General features: G+C 33.7%; 1 protein-coding gene and 1 long non-coding RNA gene across 4 annotated transcripts in view; one reads left to right on the top strand and one right to left on the bottom strand.

The window, feature by feature from the left end:
* The window catches only part of LOC135143119 (heparan sulfate 2-O-sulfotransferase pipe), a 268339-nt gene that overhangs the window by 84701 nt on the left and 168879 nt on the right, over nucleotides 1-14759 (bottom strand). The window contains exon 4 of the mRNA XM_064074982.1: nucleotides 743-1020. Within this exon, the coding sequence (XP_063931052.1) occupies nucleotides 743-1020 (278 nt within the window). The remainder of the gene's footprint in view (nucleotides 1-742; nucleotides 1021-14759) is intronic.
* On the top strand, nucleotides 4373-6189 carry LOC135143187 (uncharacterized). 3 transcript variants are annotated; one of them, XR_010282714.1, is made up of 5 exons: nucleotides 4376-4606; nucleotides 4665-4829; nucleotides 4890-5096; nucleotides 5238-5442; nucleotides 5490-6189. It is a non-coding gene; the product is annotated as an uncharacterized LOC135143187 (long non-coding RNA). The 3 variants fall into 3 exon arrangements; XR_010282713.1 differs by having other exon boundaries at nucleotides 4373-4606; nucleotides 4665-4809; nucleotides 4861-5096; nucleotides 5238-6189; XR_010282712.1 differs by having other exon boundaries at nucleotides 4373-4606; nucleotides 5238-6189.

Below are 14759 nucleotides of genomic sequence, written 5' to 3'. Positions count from 1 at the left end.
TGTTTTAATGAATTTGACGTTGCTATGCAGTAATGGTTGCTATGCAGTAATGGTAGCTATGCAGTAATGGTTGCTATGCAGTAATGGTTGGATATTCAGTAAAATGAGTTTTTACTGTACGATTTGTAGTGCATAAATCTAGTGTATTACTGAATGAAATGCGAAAAAATAATTTTTTTATAGAAAATTGACAATGTCAGTTTGACTCCAAATACTATTAATCCCTAATTCTACTTGTCCTGCCTTATCATTAATTGAAAACCACCGAAAAAATTATTTTTATTGAGTTCCGCGTCGACCGGCGGCTACGGCTTGCCTACCCCGGACATCCCCAATTAAATAATAATAATTAAATAATGACATGCAGTTAAAAATATAGAAAAAAGTAATAATAAAAGTACCAACTGTTAACTATTTTCATTTACAATTAATTTTTTTAAAATGTACCTATATGGCAAATTGTCAAATAAATTAATTGAATAATTATCGAATTAAAATTAAAATGATTTAAAACATTAAATTCATTTCTGAAATATGTGAAAACGCTTAGATGCTAAAAATACAGAAAAAACGCATTTATGTTTTAGCAAAGTTATGTACGAACGATAAAATTTTAGATAATTTAATGTAATTTTTTCCGTTTATTATTCATACACAGGAAAATGTAAGCACTGAAGAACATGAAAGCCGTTATTGTTTTGTAATCTTGTTAGCTTGGATGTTATATTCGATCACTACTTACTGCGAAAAGTTTGTAAAACAAACATGTTTAATGTAGACCCCAGGGGGTTCATAACTTGACACCAACGACGACAGAGCTGCTTGATCTTCTGGCGACAATCTAATAGTTTCCACCCTTTGTACGTGGTCTTGATGAAACCCGAAATTATTCTTGATGCTAAGCCTTCGAACCAGTTCCATTAATGTTTGGGAGCCAACTTTAGGCACTCTGTTAAAAAAAATGATGTCTTGCTTAGCCTTTCTTGTATTGTTCGTAAAAACTGGATCCAAATTTGAAATCTGAAATTAATATTTTATGAGTTATATCTTAATACATGTTGTAGATCACTGATGATGGAAGTACGAGGGCTTTTCAACAAAGACTAGGACTAGTACTAGTACTACTAAAACTTTAATTACACAGTAGAACAGTGTTTTTGTTACATACATTTTCTAAACATGATCGGAAAGGTAATTTTGTGTTGAACAACTCTTAAAAGAGATAATATACCCGTGTCGTCAAAAAAGAAAATTATTCAAATTTTTATTGTCGTCCGGTGAACAATTAGAAAAAATGAAGTGAATTCTAATTTTACATAGAAAAACGCGCAAGAAGTACTAAAAAAATGTTCTACAGATTTCTGTCGACAGATATTTAATTACGTCTACGAATATTTAACCTGCCTAGAATATGTAGAAGGATCTAACTCTTGATAAAGGCCTCATGTATTCGGAAAGAATGGATACTTGGGTCTTTCTCTTAAATCTTTCTTCGACTTTCTTGATTTCTCGATCAAAAGATTATCAGCAAAGAAATTTAAATGAGACATAATTTGTGGAACGTTTGTTTCCTAAAAATTCTCTGATCACTAAGCTAATTTATTCCCAAGTAAATTTTTCCGGATCATTCAAATAGGCGTAGAACATTTGATCCTTCATTCGAATTTCAGGCCCAATGAAAATTCCTAAATATAAAAAACGTACATAATATGAAAACTGAAATTCACTGTAATATTTTAGTTTTTACCTTGGTTTATGTTAGCAGCAGAAAGCTTAGGAAATATTGTTTTCAGATGTTGAAATGATTTCTCTCTTATATCTCACTTGCATAAGAAGCACATATGCTTGGTATATCCACATTGGAAGCCAGTTACTAAAGCTACAATTTTTAAATCGCCTATCAAATTGCACTCAAACTTTTTGTCGTTAATACATTTTAACAAGTGTTGAATATTCTCATATGTTTCTACAGTATGTATGGAGTATGCAGTCGGCAGCATATTTATTCCCATTATGCAATAGTATACCTTTAACTGGAACTATAAACAGTCTCCAAAAAAATTTTTTTGACGACGTAGGCATAATGTCTTATTAGATAGTTATTCAGCATAAAATCATCTTCCAGAATACATTTTCAGAATGCTTGTAACAAGAAACTTTTCTAAAATTGTTCGACTGTGTTATCATTCTTGAACAATAATACTCCTGTCAGGTTCTATATATTCCCCTTGTAGTGCAATGACTTTATCCCAACGGTTGCCATTGTTCAAAGACATGACGGAAACCATTCTTTGAGAACCTTTTCAAAATCGCTTCAAATGCCTTAACACCATCCAATTCTGTTTGAAAGCGCCGTCTTTTAGCCTCTTTTTTTCGATGGGGAAACAAATAGAAGTCGCATGGGGCTACATCAGGGCTGTACGGAGAATTCGGTGCACATTTGGCATTTTTATTGATCAAAAATTCAGTCACAATATTACCTACGTGAGGGCGAGCATTATCGTGATTCCCTCAATTTCGGGTCGTTTTCTAGGAATGTAATCCTTCATCAACTAATGCAAAATTCCTTTGTAATAATTTGCGTTTACCCTAGTATCATGTGGGACCATATGGGTATATACCATACGCCTGTAATCGAAAAATGTTATGGTCATAGCTTTTGCGGGCGTACTTTTTTGGGTGGCGGCCCTCTTTTTCTACCCAGTGTGTACTCTGTTGCTTCATGTTCGGTGGTGATTTGCTTGTGTTACACGTTAAGTGAGCGCTACGTTTTCATTCTGATTTGGTAAGTTTAGCAACCTCTATTAAATATAAATTTGTGACTGTTGAATGCACAAATTTTTGTTTGGTGTACTGTGGGACATCATAATTAAGTGCGAATATTGTTACTATTACTAGAGAACGGCGAAGCCGTTTTAATCCATAGCCGTACACACAGTTTTCGCAGTGCGCTCAAGGTCTAGCGCCCGCTCGAGATTTTCTTGTGTAAAATGTGTTCTTTTGGGGGTTAATAAGTCTTTAAATTTAGAACATGAACGATCGACGTCACAACTGGTTGTGGGACCGTAATTAAAAAATGGGAGCAAATTGTCATATGTATTTTGTTCTAATGTTTAGCTCTGTCATGCCGTTGTTAAACACATTTTTGTTACTAATTTGCTATTTTACGAATGAATACTGCTCCGACTGCGCCACTTCCAAGCGGTTGATGCGCAAGGAGTACTCGACGCCTATGTATACAGGTGCGTATTGCACCTGAAAAACAAGCGATAAGACTGCGATCCAAATGCAGTGTAGTCCGCCAACGAATTGATCGACACAGTGCCGCGCTGGTCATGTGCATACATGTGGTGGTCCGCACAGTTCCTAACTCCACGGTCACCGCCCTCTGCTTATTACACTGGTAATTTAAAGCTATTGGATTCTCATTTCGGTATCGTTTCTCAGTTATTTTTAGTTATTTTTGCAGAGATACACTGTCGCTCTGGGGGGGGGGGGGGGTTAAGGCGGCGCTTTGCGCTCATGCATTGTACGGCGTGAGTTATTGCAATTAGGACGTGTAATTCTTTTGCTTTAATGGGTATGATGTAAAGAATAGCACCGTATTTTAAAAGCTCATACTCAGTAATATGTTTGACTTAGTTTAGATTTAGATTTTTCCAGAGATTAAGTTTGTCGTAAAGGTGGCTTTAATTTGACCAACTGCATTTTGCATTTAGTCGATCTTGTGCGGTTTTTTCTTTTTTTCTTTTTTTTTTATTATTGCCCTCTATACAATGCTTAATAACTGTGGATGTTGCCTGGGGGCTATTCATCCAGACTCACCGAGTTTAACCTGTTCCGGTGTGTATGGACGACGATTTCGTAAGTCTTGTGTTAATATTCCGAATGTTATTCTTGATAATTTGAATGTTGTTTCGGGTTTATCCTGGACATATTGTATTGAGTGTAGCAAGAAATGTTTTACTGTTGATATGGAGAAGCTAAATTGTGTACTTCAAGAGAAATATTCTGAATTAATCAACAATTTAAACGGAATATTTGATGATTTAAAAACTGATTTCTTGAAACTAGCAGACAATAAACTTGCTACAGTTTCATTGAACAGTGACAAGAAGCCTTCATTTGCAAACATTATGAAGAACAAGACAAAACCTGTGTTATCTAATCTGCAAATTGTAATACAAAAGATGGAGGTGTCTTGGGGGGTTGCTCTTCGGCTGAGAAGATCAGAACAGTCAATATGAAAATTTACTAACTTTTTAAGAAAGATTAACAAAGCTTTTATTCGTCTTGTATTCAGATCCTCCAACTCAAATCTCGTAAGAAGTGCAAAATGTGGTGATCCTCTGGCTAGGCATGGCCGACTTCATTAATATACACTAACGTGTATATACGGCCGTTTCAATTTTTGATTTTCCATTAGAAAAAATGTTCCGCCGCCTAGTGCATATTGTGGCGCCCTCACACGACAGATCTCGTGCTATTTCTGTCAAATTAATTGTCAAGTTGAAACTGACATTGACAACAAATTTTACTCGAAGCATAAAAAAAGCAGTTTGGTTCAGATAATAATGTTTTTTTTTTAATTTTATCACAAAACACAGTAAGTAAAACAATAATATTAACGTAAAGTTACAATTTCAATACTTTTCGACTTTTAGGTTTAAAATTTAATGCAAATCTCTTGACAGAATCTGTGGTCTCCAAGCAAAGATTGCTGAGAACTGGCTTTACAGTCGTTTTGATTATATATTTGCACACAGAATCCCTGTGATTTGCACAGACAAAAATGGGATTTTGCACAAGGTGTGGATACAGTTCTTCAAGTATGTATTTACCAGGATTATCATGTTGTAGAAATGGCAACATTTGCTGGATGCTTTCAGCTATCTGCTGAATAATACCAACAAAGATATCTTTGGGATAGACTAAACCTCCTCGGTTTTGAATGGCAATCAATTGTAGCAAAGGACCTGGAATGCTAGTACATAATAGAGGTGTTAAACATTCATCACAATGAAATAAATCTTCTAATTTTTTTATGATGTATCCTGCCAAGAAAGCTACTGATGCCGAGAAAATATTATTATCAGGTATGATGCACTTCTTAAGATTGTGAATATTTCTTCGTACTTCAATTGGAAATATGAGTTGTTCTGTGTGCTTAATAAAGCTCTCTCTGTTTTCTTGTAAATTTAAAATATTTGCAGGACTAATATAGTTAACATTTTCAGCAGTGTTTGAGGAATGGGAAGCTTTAACAATCCCACAACGAAGAATTTGCCTTAATGCATAATCTGCAGCTCTGGCATCTGTGGCATCATTAGAACCACCTTTCAGTCTTACATGTGAAAACATGGCCTCTACAGCGTCTGAGCTGAAGGATCGCGTTACAACATAATAGAAGCCAACCTGGCTTAGCAAAAATTTTACACAGAGGTATGTGCTTTTTGCCGTGAATTGTAACGCATGAGCTGTTTCCTTAGTAAGACCTTTAAATCCAACATCTACAGAAGTCTTCTGGATATCGTCAATATACTTTGGAAATGTGACATTTAACCAGTCAAGACGTGCGTCTGAAATATGCACATATGGTGCAATACTGCTATCTAGTGAACGAAGATAGTGATCTCTGCTTGAAACATTATGCACCTGAAAAAAGTGGTACATGTTTTCCATATAGAATATAGAGGCATCAGCGTCTACAAAGCGATCGTCCCCTGCAGCTTTTAGAAATTTTAAAGAAGAGGTTACAGTAGGTGAAAAAACTTGGATTGCTCTTAGGACATTCATTTTTTCAAAGTTTGATGGAAATAGATGCTTCTTTGTTAAATATCTGACAGGCTTTACTGGCATTCCTTTCTCCAAATCATACAATAATTTGAGGCAACATGATGAAATTTTGCCTTGAGAAGAATACATATCATGGTCTAAAAACAAATTTCGTGCATTTTTTAGAGCATGGCAGAAATCGAAACTCAAAAATAGTGGAATATGTTCCAGAATGGGATGATCAATGGAATTTTTCAGTGATCCGTTTCCAAATTTTTTAAAGAGGGCGACATTTGTTGAAATATTGTCTGTAACAAATCTAATCACAATGTAGCCGCAGTTTGTCAGAAGTTGTAAAATGTTTTTTGTTAATAAATATAATTCCTGAGTTGTTAACGACGAGTGGAAAAAATATCCTGCTGGTATTGTATATCTAGTACTCAATCCCTGCACCACAAAACAAAGCATCTTGTTGGCTACTTTTGGCTTAGTTCCAACACGAGTAGAACTTGTTGTCTCTAGGCCATAAATTCGATCTTCTGCCCTACAGTAATGAATTTTTCTTTTATGGACATGTCGTCCATTATTAAGGAGCAGATTTCAACTGGCTTTTTTAATTGACCAATTTCTGCACACAATCGCTCTTGGATCAGCTTATTTTGACCATGATAGTGTCCAAGAAATCTGGATATAGTCGATTTTGAAGGCAGTTTTAGTAAGTTATTGTGGCAAAATCTGTAACCTTTAGGCGAACAAAATCTCCAGACAGTACACAGACGAAGAGACATTTCTGACCACCTAGGTATTTTTTTATAGTGATTTTTTATCAAGTCCAAAAGAAATATTGACTTTTCATCTGCGTTGTTTGCGTCTTCTATAATTTTGGTTATTTTTAAAGCATCCAAATTTTTTACTTTTTCTTCTAACTCTCTCATTTTTGATAAACATTCAGAATTCTTTCGTTTCATTCTACTCAATTGTTGCTTTAAAACTTTGTTGTGGTACCTGAGATCTTTAAGTTCTTGTTTATCCTTTGCACTTAAATCATCACATGTGGAAACATTAGTTTCCTTATTAGCATTTTGGAATGAGGAAACGGAAGTTGGATAAGTGTCTTCTAAAAAAGGATTTGTTGGTTGGGTACTAGAAATGTCAGGATCAGTAGGATTCTGGAATGATGACAAAGATTTATAGATTATGTGAGGTACGTAGATTTTTATGTACATACGAATATAAACGGAACCGCTTGTTTATTAAGACGAGTACTTTTTGCGCTTCTAACAATACATTCTGTTGCAAAATGTTTGGAACACACAACAGTATGATCGTTTATCTTGGTCAGATCTAAAATAATTCGAATAAAATATTTTTTGAGGAACTTGTTTTATGAAATACCACAAAATTTTGAAAGTGATTCAAACCATTTGTTTCTAAGATCCACTTCCGCAGGAATTCCAAAAAGTGGATTTTGTGTATTACAACAAATCATACACTTTCTTCCCATATTAAAAAGACCTAGTTTTATTAACGATAATAATTCATGCCCAAAATTATTTTGGATTTGAAAATTGTCAAAGAAAATTTCTGACAGTAGTGACAGTTTAGTTCAAGACATTGCCGTGGGTGGCGTATGCTTATGTACCCATGGATTACTACGCGGGAACAAATTTTTAAAAAATTGAAACGGCCGTATATACACGTTAGTGTATATTAATGAAGTCGGCCATGGGCTAGGTAAACGCCATATATCCTGCCTATATGCCAAGTATTTTAGAAAACTTCGCTGAATTTTTTCCACTGAATGGATATTATTTTGTGTGAATGGTGACCATCGAGGTGACCACACTGCACTAGCATACTCCAACTTTGATCGAACATAAGTAAAATATAAAACTCGCATACAACCAAGGTCATTAAAATTCCTGCTGCATCTAATAATAAAGCCAAGTGACTTTGGGCCCTTTGAACATATCGTGAGGTTTTTTTTCTCTGAACATAGAATAATTAATGTTAAGTTGGTTGCATACCTGCTTGTAATGGATTGACTTGGACCACAGCACAGTACAGATATCAATCAGTATGGACAACTCGTGTCGGCCCCTTTGATCTTTCTGACCCGAATTTTAAGCCGTCAACGGTCGTCGTTGCCCAAAATATTTCTAGATGTCGCCACCCAATTTAAAAAAGGTCACAAACGCTTCATTTTAAAATTGATTCGTGTACACAATTTACTACACTTTGTGCAAATTAATTTTTGGAAAAGACTTAAAAATAGTGTAATAACAATAACATTTTGTAACTAGTTGATCTTATAAACACCACAGTCTATTATAATAAATAATTAATTAAGCGCCCTATAACAGAGACACCGTGTTGAAATTTAGATGTGGCCCGCTTTTCTGATTACGATTTTACGTTTCATTAATTTCTTTTTCATGATGGCTGTAAATGGTTGTAAGATTCAACGTTATTAGAAAACGCTAATATATGTACATTTAATTCTTTTACAAAAAAAAATAAACAGTAAACAATGGTCCTATGAAAACGTGAACAACGCTTTTTAAAATGTTTCTGTGAAAATTACACATAACTGCAATAATTACACCGGAAGATCAGCCTTAAATCATCAAAACCAATGCAACTAAACTGCCAAATTTCAAATATTTCACATTAAAGTCACTAGATAACCAAACTACCGCAGTTCAATGTTCCAATGTGTAAGAAAGAGAAGTACCTTGTGTTGAGCGCCCTCATACGGTCACAAGACAAACGACCACCCATGAAAACGGATCAGTAAAAATAGCGAGTTGTCTTTACTGTGGCTTCACTGTGAGTGTGAAGTGCAATAAAGATAAATACTGAAAAAAGGGATCATCCGACTGCACCTCCCAAACATCTGGTGGATAGTAAATGCAGAAGTTGAGCGTTATTTTTTCATTAGATGAAATAAATTTAATAAAATTAAAAATTAACCACTCTCTAATTTTTTTGGTACCCATCATCGCTTTATAAACGTCTTTATAAAATCAAAATTCGACGAATGAACTCTTCAAAACCTTGTCCCGTTTCAGGGACAATGGACAAAGAATTTTTATGATTTTGTTTGTGTCGTTAGGTCTTCCCTATATTACCCCATATGTTCTATTTATAATTTGCCAAGCAGGTACTTAAAAAATAACACTTCAAGAGTGAACAAGTTTACAGAAATAATTATTATTAGAAATTATTAGAATGAAAAAACTTGTCTTTGGTGTATTTCTAATAAAGCCGTTGTATTTTTCGCTCTGAATATAATTATTAATTAAGCATTACGAACTCACTGACGAAGGCCACTTTTTAAAGAATACGACGACCCACATCTAATTGACCATATAATCTTTAACGATAAATTTCAAATAATACCATAGTGTTTTTTTACATTTTTATAAGGTGTTGTAAAACTATATGTTAATATGTTAATCGCCACACCACATCTGATATGTTTCTGTTTCTGTCTTCATTCCAGACACTGTATTTACGTGGGCAAAGGATGCCGTACGTAGGATTTTAGGGACGGAAACGTATACTTGGCTTAAATACTGTAAATACAGTGGTGTCGAACGAACAAAAACAGAAACATACCCGATGTGTTGGTATTATACATACACTCTATTACCGACATTAAAAAAAGTGTACACTATTTCGTCATATCTGCTGCTTTATTATTATCAGTTTTCAGTTTGCTACATATTGGATATGACATGAAGTGAATTTTTTGAGAAAATAATAATTTAAAGATCAACCACGAAAATACTCAATTATAATTATACATTATACATTACCAGTTTATGTTAGAGCCCAAGATTACATTGGAAAAATCTAAACTTTTGAAAATTTAATGTTAAACAGATATACCCATAACTGAGTACGAAAGTCAAATTGAGATCTTGTGTGGCGTTGAGTGAGGTCGGACGTGTGGTGAGCTAGGTCTGTACGTATTTGTGAAAAACTCATAATTAGTTATTACAATCTTATTTTACCTGAATGGGTTATGGTGTGATTAGCAGCATCAATTTTTTTTTTGTTATCGTGTACTTAGCGTATTTTATTTTTTGTCGTAGCCGCTCGGTATTTTTATACTGTAGCGGCTATCTCTACTAATTTCTTAAGTGTATTAAAATGCCGGCCTGCAATATCTGCGATGCAAACATAAAAAATTTTGATAAAACACAAAAATGTTTCAGTTGTGGTAACAAATATCACGCAAAATGTTTGAGAATTGATGATGCCGACCTTAGAGTTTTGGGTAAATACGCCAACTTTCGTTTTCTTTGTGACAATTGTCTCATACTAGAAGGGTGTTCCAAAATTAGTTCTTTGCAACGGTCTGTGGAAAAATGTTTAACTTTGATAGAAAAGCAGAACGACAATAATTTGAGTCAAGTGCAGGTACCATCAAATTCTGCAAATACAGAAAAAACTGCTTCGTACGCTAGTATGGTCATTAAGAAAAAACCTACCATAATTCTGCAACCTAAAGATGAAAATCAGTTAGTGTCAACAACAAAAAAAGATATATTAGAGAAAGTTGATCCCTTCAAGTCTAATATTGGTATTTCTTCGGTTAAAACTGGGCGTAATGGTAGTGTTATTATAAGTTGTAACAATGAGGGTAATCGTGATAAATTTGAGAGTTTAACTTCTGCAACCTTACCAGATTAGAAAGTTAAGCAGTTACCAACCTTAAATCCTAGAATTAGAATCTCTGGGATTGATAAGGATATACCAGAAGATGCAGTAGTTAACTATTTATTGTACGAAAACAGGTTTTTGTTCAGTGCAAACTAAACGTGTGTTTTAAAAAAATATCAACCTATACGCAGTAACATCAAACGCAAACAAGCGATTGTCGAAATTGATATAGAATCTTACAGGTCTTTAATTAATGCTGGGAGAGTACTGATTGGGTATGATCCATGTCGTGTTTGGGATGCGATTGAAGTTCGACGATGTTTCAAGTGTTCCGGGTTTAATCATATGTCGAATCAATGTACTCAGAGAGATCCTGTTTGCCCCAAATGTGCCGGTGCTCATTTGTTAAAAGATTGTGATTCTAATTTGTTAAAATGTACTCATTGCTGTTCTTTAAAAGAAAAAGATCCGAATGTGCAAGTAGATCATGCAGTTTGGGATAGGGATAAATGTCCTGTGTACCAGAATTATCTTGGGAAACTTAAAATCCTAATACTTGGCACTGAATAGCAACTACTGCAATCTGCAAAGTTACTCGTATATAACGACGTTGGTGATTTTTCACAGGTGAGTGATCTTCCATTTAATATTAAACGTGATTCATTATTGTGTTACTACCAAAATGTCAGGTTTGTGTACAAAAATCGGTGAGTTTTACATATCCTCAATTCTTGCATCTCATTTTAAACTAGTTGCACTTACTGAAACTTGGTTGAACAATAGTATAAATGATGCGGAACTATTTGATATAGCTAATTACATATAACGTCTTCCGAAAAGATCGTGATTTTAAAATGTCTAATCATGTAAGAGGTGGAGGTGTTCTCCTAGCTGTTGACCGTACTATTTCTGCTAGCATCTGTGATAACTCAATATGTGATAACATCTGTGATATTTTACCTCTTATAGACTTAGTCATAGTAAAAATTAATTTTAATTTCCGCAATATCTACATTCTAGTCGTTTACATACCACCTTCTTGCAACAATAATGATTACGTACTGTTTTTTGATTTTTTATGTTCCATGTCTTATTTGTATGAACATCAATTAATTATCTTAGGTGACTTCAACTGTCCAGAGTTTGTCGCAAGTGCAATGAATAAAGTTGCAGCTTCAGTTTCTTTCCAATGTATTAACAATTTTATGGCATTTTACAACTTGGACCAGTACAATAAAATAGTAAATGTAAATAATCGCCTCTTGGATCTTGTTTTAACCAACAGTGATCAATGCGTTGTCTCTAAATCACAAAATCCGTTCTTAAAGGAGGACAACCATCATCCTGTGTTGTTGTTTTGGTCGAGTTGTGATCGTCGTTTTGGTCGAGTAAATCGAACACGTGGTGGTGGAGTTGTTGTTGCAATAAAAAACTCTTTTTCAGTAAGTAAATTGGATTTATCAGAGTTAATTAGTAACATTCCCTTAGTAGATATAGTTGGATGCAAAATTAATTTTTTAGCTTATTCTTTATATATTTTCGCTCTATATATACCCCCACATATGCCTGTCCAAGACTTAGAATCATTTTTTGAATATCTTGAGAACTATGTATCAACGGAAAACAAAATTTTGATTGTTGGAGACTTCAATATTCCAAGTTTTCATGATCAAAGTAATGATTCTGTAGCTACCTTATTAAATCAGTTTTTGGCATTAACAAATCTGGCTCAGCTTAACAAAGTATTAAATGACAATGGTAGGATTTTAGATCTTGTGTTATCTAACATAACAGATGTAGCTGTCATGCTTCATGATTCTCCTCCAGTAAAGCCGGATAAACATCATCCGCCACTACTTATTGATATTCTATTAAGAACACCTTCTACAAGGAACTTTCCTCTTTGTGGTATAAACAGGAAGTTTAATTTTAAGTTGTGCAATTTTCACGAATTGTATAGTGCCTTATTTGCAACGGACTGGGAGTTTTTATATAAGATTGATGATACTAACGATGCATGTTTGCAATTTTATAATAAAATAAGGGTCTTATTGGAGCGATATATACCTAGAACTAGTTCGCGAAAAAGATACTATCCTGTTTGGTTTTCTAGTGATTTGAAAGTTCTTATAAGAAAAAAAGAAAAAGCACTTAAAAATACAAAAAAGAGAGACATAGTCAACATAAGAGAACATTCGATGAATTGCGAGCCCTGATAAAACATCGGAAAATGTTAGACTTCAGTACTTACTTAGAAAATGTCCAATCGTCCATCAAAAACAATCCAAAGGAATTATGGTCTTTTGTTCGGAAAAAGAAAAACACTACCAGACTTCCATCTAACATGACGTTTAAAAATAGAAAATTAGACAATGCCCAACAAATAGTGAATTGTTTTGCTGAATACTTTTCGGATAATTTTATAGTTAATGAAAAAATAGATCAAAATATCGGTTTATCTGAAAATAATTGTTACGTTGATCTTTCATTAATATCCGAGGAAGAAATATTTGCAGCCATTAAAAAACTAAAGAATGATCTACTCTCTGGACCTGATCAGATTCCAACATTTTTAATTAAAGATTGTGCGAATATATTCATAAAGCCTTTATTTTATCTATTTAATTTATCATTGAAGAAATCTCAATTTCCGGAAATATGGAAAATTTCAAGAGTTACTCCAGTACTTAAGAAAGGTGATCCATCCCTTATCATTAATTATCGTCCTATCTCAATTATTTCTAATTTTTCAAAGATCTTTGAAATTGTTATGTATAACCGCATATTTCCCGCAATATCTAGATCCATATCACAATTTCAACATGGGTTTGTCAACGGCAGATCAACCGTTTCTAATTTGGTTCACTTCACACAATCTATTGCTGAAGAATTAGACGAAGGAGGACAAATGGATGTGATATTTACAGATCTTACAAAAGCATTTGATCGTGTGTCTCATTTAATATTGATTGATAAATTGGATAAATGGGGGTTTTCCAGTAGTTTACTGCAATTCTTTTCATCTTATCTACATAGACGTCAATTAAACGTGGAGTATAATGGTTTTAGATCGGAAATATTTTATGCTACGTCGGGAGTTCCGCAGGGATCAGTAATAGGTCCATTGCTTTTTACAATTTATATTAATGATGTTATTGATGTCATTAGGAACTCACAAGTGCTGCTTTTTGCAGATGATCTAAAAATATTTCATTCTATTCACTCATATGAAGATTGTTTTAAATTGAATGAAGATATGAATAGACTATTATTATGGTATAGAACTAATCAATTAGAGATTAATAAGTCGAAATGTAATATCATGTCTTTTACAAAAAAATTTAATATAATATTGTTTGACTATAAAATTATGGATCAATCAATTTCTAGGTGTAGCACAATTAGGGATTTGGGCGTATTGTTTGATCAAAAACTTAGTTTTAATGATCATATAGAGCAAACAATTGGGAGTTCATTTCAAACTTTGGGCTTTATAATAAGAAATTGTTCGGATTTCAGAAATGTAGTTGCCTTAAAGGCTTTGTTTTTTGCATTTGTGAGATCGAAAATTGAGTATGCATCTGTTGTTTGGGCACCATATTATGCATATCAAAGAGATGCTATCGAAAGAGTACAAAAAAAAATCCTGAAATATCTACTTTTTAAGGAACAGGGAAGATATCCACCAAGAGGAATGAATATTATGGTTCTCTTGCAAAAGTATGATGTTCAACTACTCGAAGATAGAAGACGGTTGGCAGCAGTTAAATTTATAGTTAACATCGTTCAAGGAAAAGCTGATGTGCCAGCCATTTTATCAAAACTTTCTTTTGCAGTTCCGAGGCTGAACTCAAGACAGCATATAACTTTCAGGATTTCTACTTTCAGGACAAATTTAGGAGTAAATTCACCAATCAACGTAATGACAAAACTAATAAATGGAGTTAGCAATGTTTGCGATGTCAATTATGATGGAATTAAGAAAATACTTAAGCATGTTTTAATGAAGTAAATGACCGATTTTAGTCAATCATATTTATTGTTTTAGGATTTTGGGTTTATATTTCGTTTATTTTTATCCTGTAATTGGGCAGATGCCTGTTGGATAATAAAGCATATTTATTTATTTTATTTATTTATCCTGCCCTCGAAATTGAAGTTGGTATTTTTAAGATTCATCAAAAAAAATTTCCAGTTTCATTTGAATCTGAGTATAACTTCCGAAAATGTAATTTGTGTTCATTATATGAGGCCTTGCTATCAGTAAATTGGTCCTTTCTTGATGAACATTCTGATATTAAGAATGCATTGTC

This window comes from Zophobas morio, unplaced genomic scaffold, assembly GCF_036711695.1.
Source record: "Zophobas morio isolate AGI-343-1 ecotype UQ-CSIRO unplaced genomic scaffold, CSIRO_AGI_Zmor_V1 ptg000058l, whole genome shotgun sequence".
Taxonomy (NCBI): domain Eukaryota; kingdom Metazoa; phylum Arthropoda; class Insecta; order Coleoptera; family Tenebrionidae; genus Zophobas; species Zophobas morio.
This window is presented reverse-complemented; position numbering and strand designations above follow the sequence as displayed.